At 31.9% G+C, this 2017-nt stretch overlaps 1 protein-coding gene across 1 annotated transcript; it reads left to right on the top strand.

Moving 5' to 3' along the window:
- The first annotated feature begins 796 nt into the window (after positions 1-796).
- On the top strand, positions 797-1540 carry LOC119829192. Its single transcript, XM_038351594.1, has one exon. The coding sequence runs from the start codon at positions 797-799 to the stop codon at positions 1538-1540; it is 744 nt and encodes a 247-aa protein (XP_038207522.1).
- The last annotated feature ends 477 nt before the right edge of the window (positions 1541-2017 follow it).

The following is a 2017-nucleotide window of genomic DNA, read 5'->3' as shown; positions in this document are numbered from 1 at the left end:
GAATGAAAAATACTAGTATTGTTGTGAAAAAAGCGTGGGGCGCTTTGTGCCATATTTTTCGTGTATTGAGCAATGCAAAACTAATTCACAACTGCATAAAACGACATACTCGATTGGAGTTATATATCAAATAATTTTTAATATATGCTGAAAACAATAATGAACGAAAACACCTTATTTCTCACTTTAAACATGCAGATTTCATTCAAATTTCGTACACTTATCAAGAACCATCATTCATCCCATCATCCCATTGCTATTTATAGTTTTTAGTTTGATGTGCTTGAAAAGCGTGTTTTTTAGTTTTTTTAAACTATATTTATTTTTTCTATATCTACTTATAAACCATAGGTTTAATTAATGTTTCATATCATCTAGAAGTAAATAGCAAACTATGCGTATCTCTAGCCTTAATGCAGTAGATTAAATCTAGTTTTTGTTGCTTGATGTTATTTGAAATCCAAATCTGGACTACAATTTAAACAGTTATTTTATGACAAAATACGGGATATATTCTATTTATTCAAACTAACACTTTTAGTGTATCTTAAATATGTACAATAATTGTAAAAGTTATATAACTGTGATATAGAAAGAATATTACTATCCTCAGCTTAGCATTATTTTGAAAAGTAAATTATATGTTAATTTAAGAAGCAATCCTTGATCGACACAAATCGTCGCGCGATTGGGCATAATGATTAGAAGTTCAACAGGCCGTAACCAGACAATTCGATCATCTCAAAAAAACACCCTTGACCAATAAAAGGCTATATAAACTAAACAATGGACATGTATGTCAGTGTCGCAATCCACTCCAATTGCGCAAGATCCGACGGAGAGAAAAATGCAAAAGAAATTTGTTATTGTAACGCTGACATTGATTGGTTATTGGGTTGAAGCGATGCCCGTGAACTTGGACTCGCTTGAGTTCGATAATACAGATGTATCAGATCTTAAATATAACTCTAAAGACCTGGATGACTATTTGAAATTCCTGGAGAGTGGAGATAACAAAGGAAATGAGAAGACGAACACAAAAACAAAGGCGTTTAAAAAGAAAAATACAGAAAACAAAGGGGCTAAAGTTAATTATAATATTGAAGATTTGAAGAAATTCTTTAAAAGTCTGGGCATTAAGGACGATGGATCTTATGATGATAGTGAAGTGTACGGCCTAGCTGACGGAGAAGCTTTCAAAGCAGTCGGAGTTAAAGGAAACGAAAACAGAAAATACAAAAAAGGTACTAAAACCAGAGGATTTCATAGAGTGCAACACAAAGATGAATACAAGAAGGACAAGGAGTTCTATGAAGATGATGAAATAACTGGTGACGTTAAAAAAGTTGGCGCGAAAGGTTTTGGCTACGATGTTTCTGGAGGCTTAGGGTTTGACAAGGGACAGTTCCATCACGTGAGGAATAAAGGAATTTACGGAAAAAAGGGTGTTTCCGAAACGGGGAATGCAGAAAAGGATTACAGTGGTTATTCTGATTCTCAAGAGTTCGACTCTTATTATGACGGTGAAAATAATAATTAGCAACGTGCATAACATTTTTTCCGTAATTTTTATAATGTAGATTCGATGGGTGTAGTAAATTATAATAGATTATTATTTAAGTAAAGCAATAAATCACAGTAGATGCGTGTTTAATTCATTACATTGCAAATATATCCTGATATCCGTTACAATTTCTGACATGTATTTAATAGAAAACGTGCGTAACATTGTTGTATTTGATCGTTTTGGTTCTTTCTGTTTTTTTATTAGATGCTAGTTGTATTATGAATATTAACTTATTGTTGTAAAATATGGGATTTTTAACTTATTGTTCAGGTAAGACTTACGTAAGACTATCTCATATAAACTGATAAACGCAATACTTGATTCGAGATAGGTAGTGTTTCCTAATTTAAATTTAATCGTAAATAATCACAGACTAAATCTATATTATCAGAAAGTTTTTAAAATTGATTTGATATTTACATACGCTACTCGCAATAGGCTTGGTTACCA

The sequence above is a fragment of the Zerene cesonia genome, chromosome 9 (assembly GCF_012273895.1).
Source record: "Zerene cesonia ecotype Mississippi chromosome 9, Zerene_cesonia_1.1, whole genome shotgun sequence".
NCBI lineage: Eukaryota > Metazoa > Arthropoda > Insecta > Lepidoptera > Pieridae > Zerene > Zerene cesonia.
The sequence above is the reverse complement of the archived record's forward strand: the minus strand, read 5'-3'. Positions and strand labels throughout refer to the sequence as shown.

What these genes read in the sequence shown, in the direction of transcription:
- LOC119829192 (XM_038351594.1), top strand. Translation starts at nt 797, where the DNA reads ATGTCAGTGTCGCAATCCACTCCAATTGCGCAAGATCCGACGGAGAGA.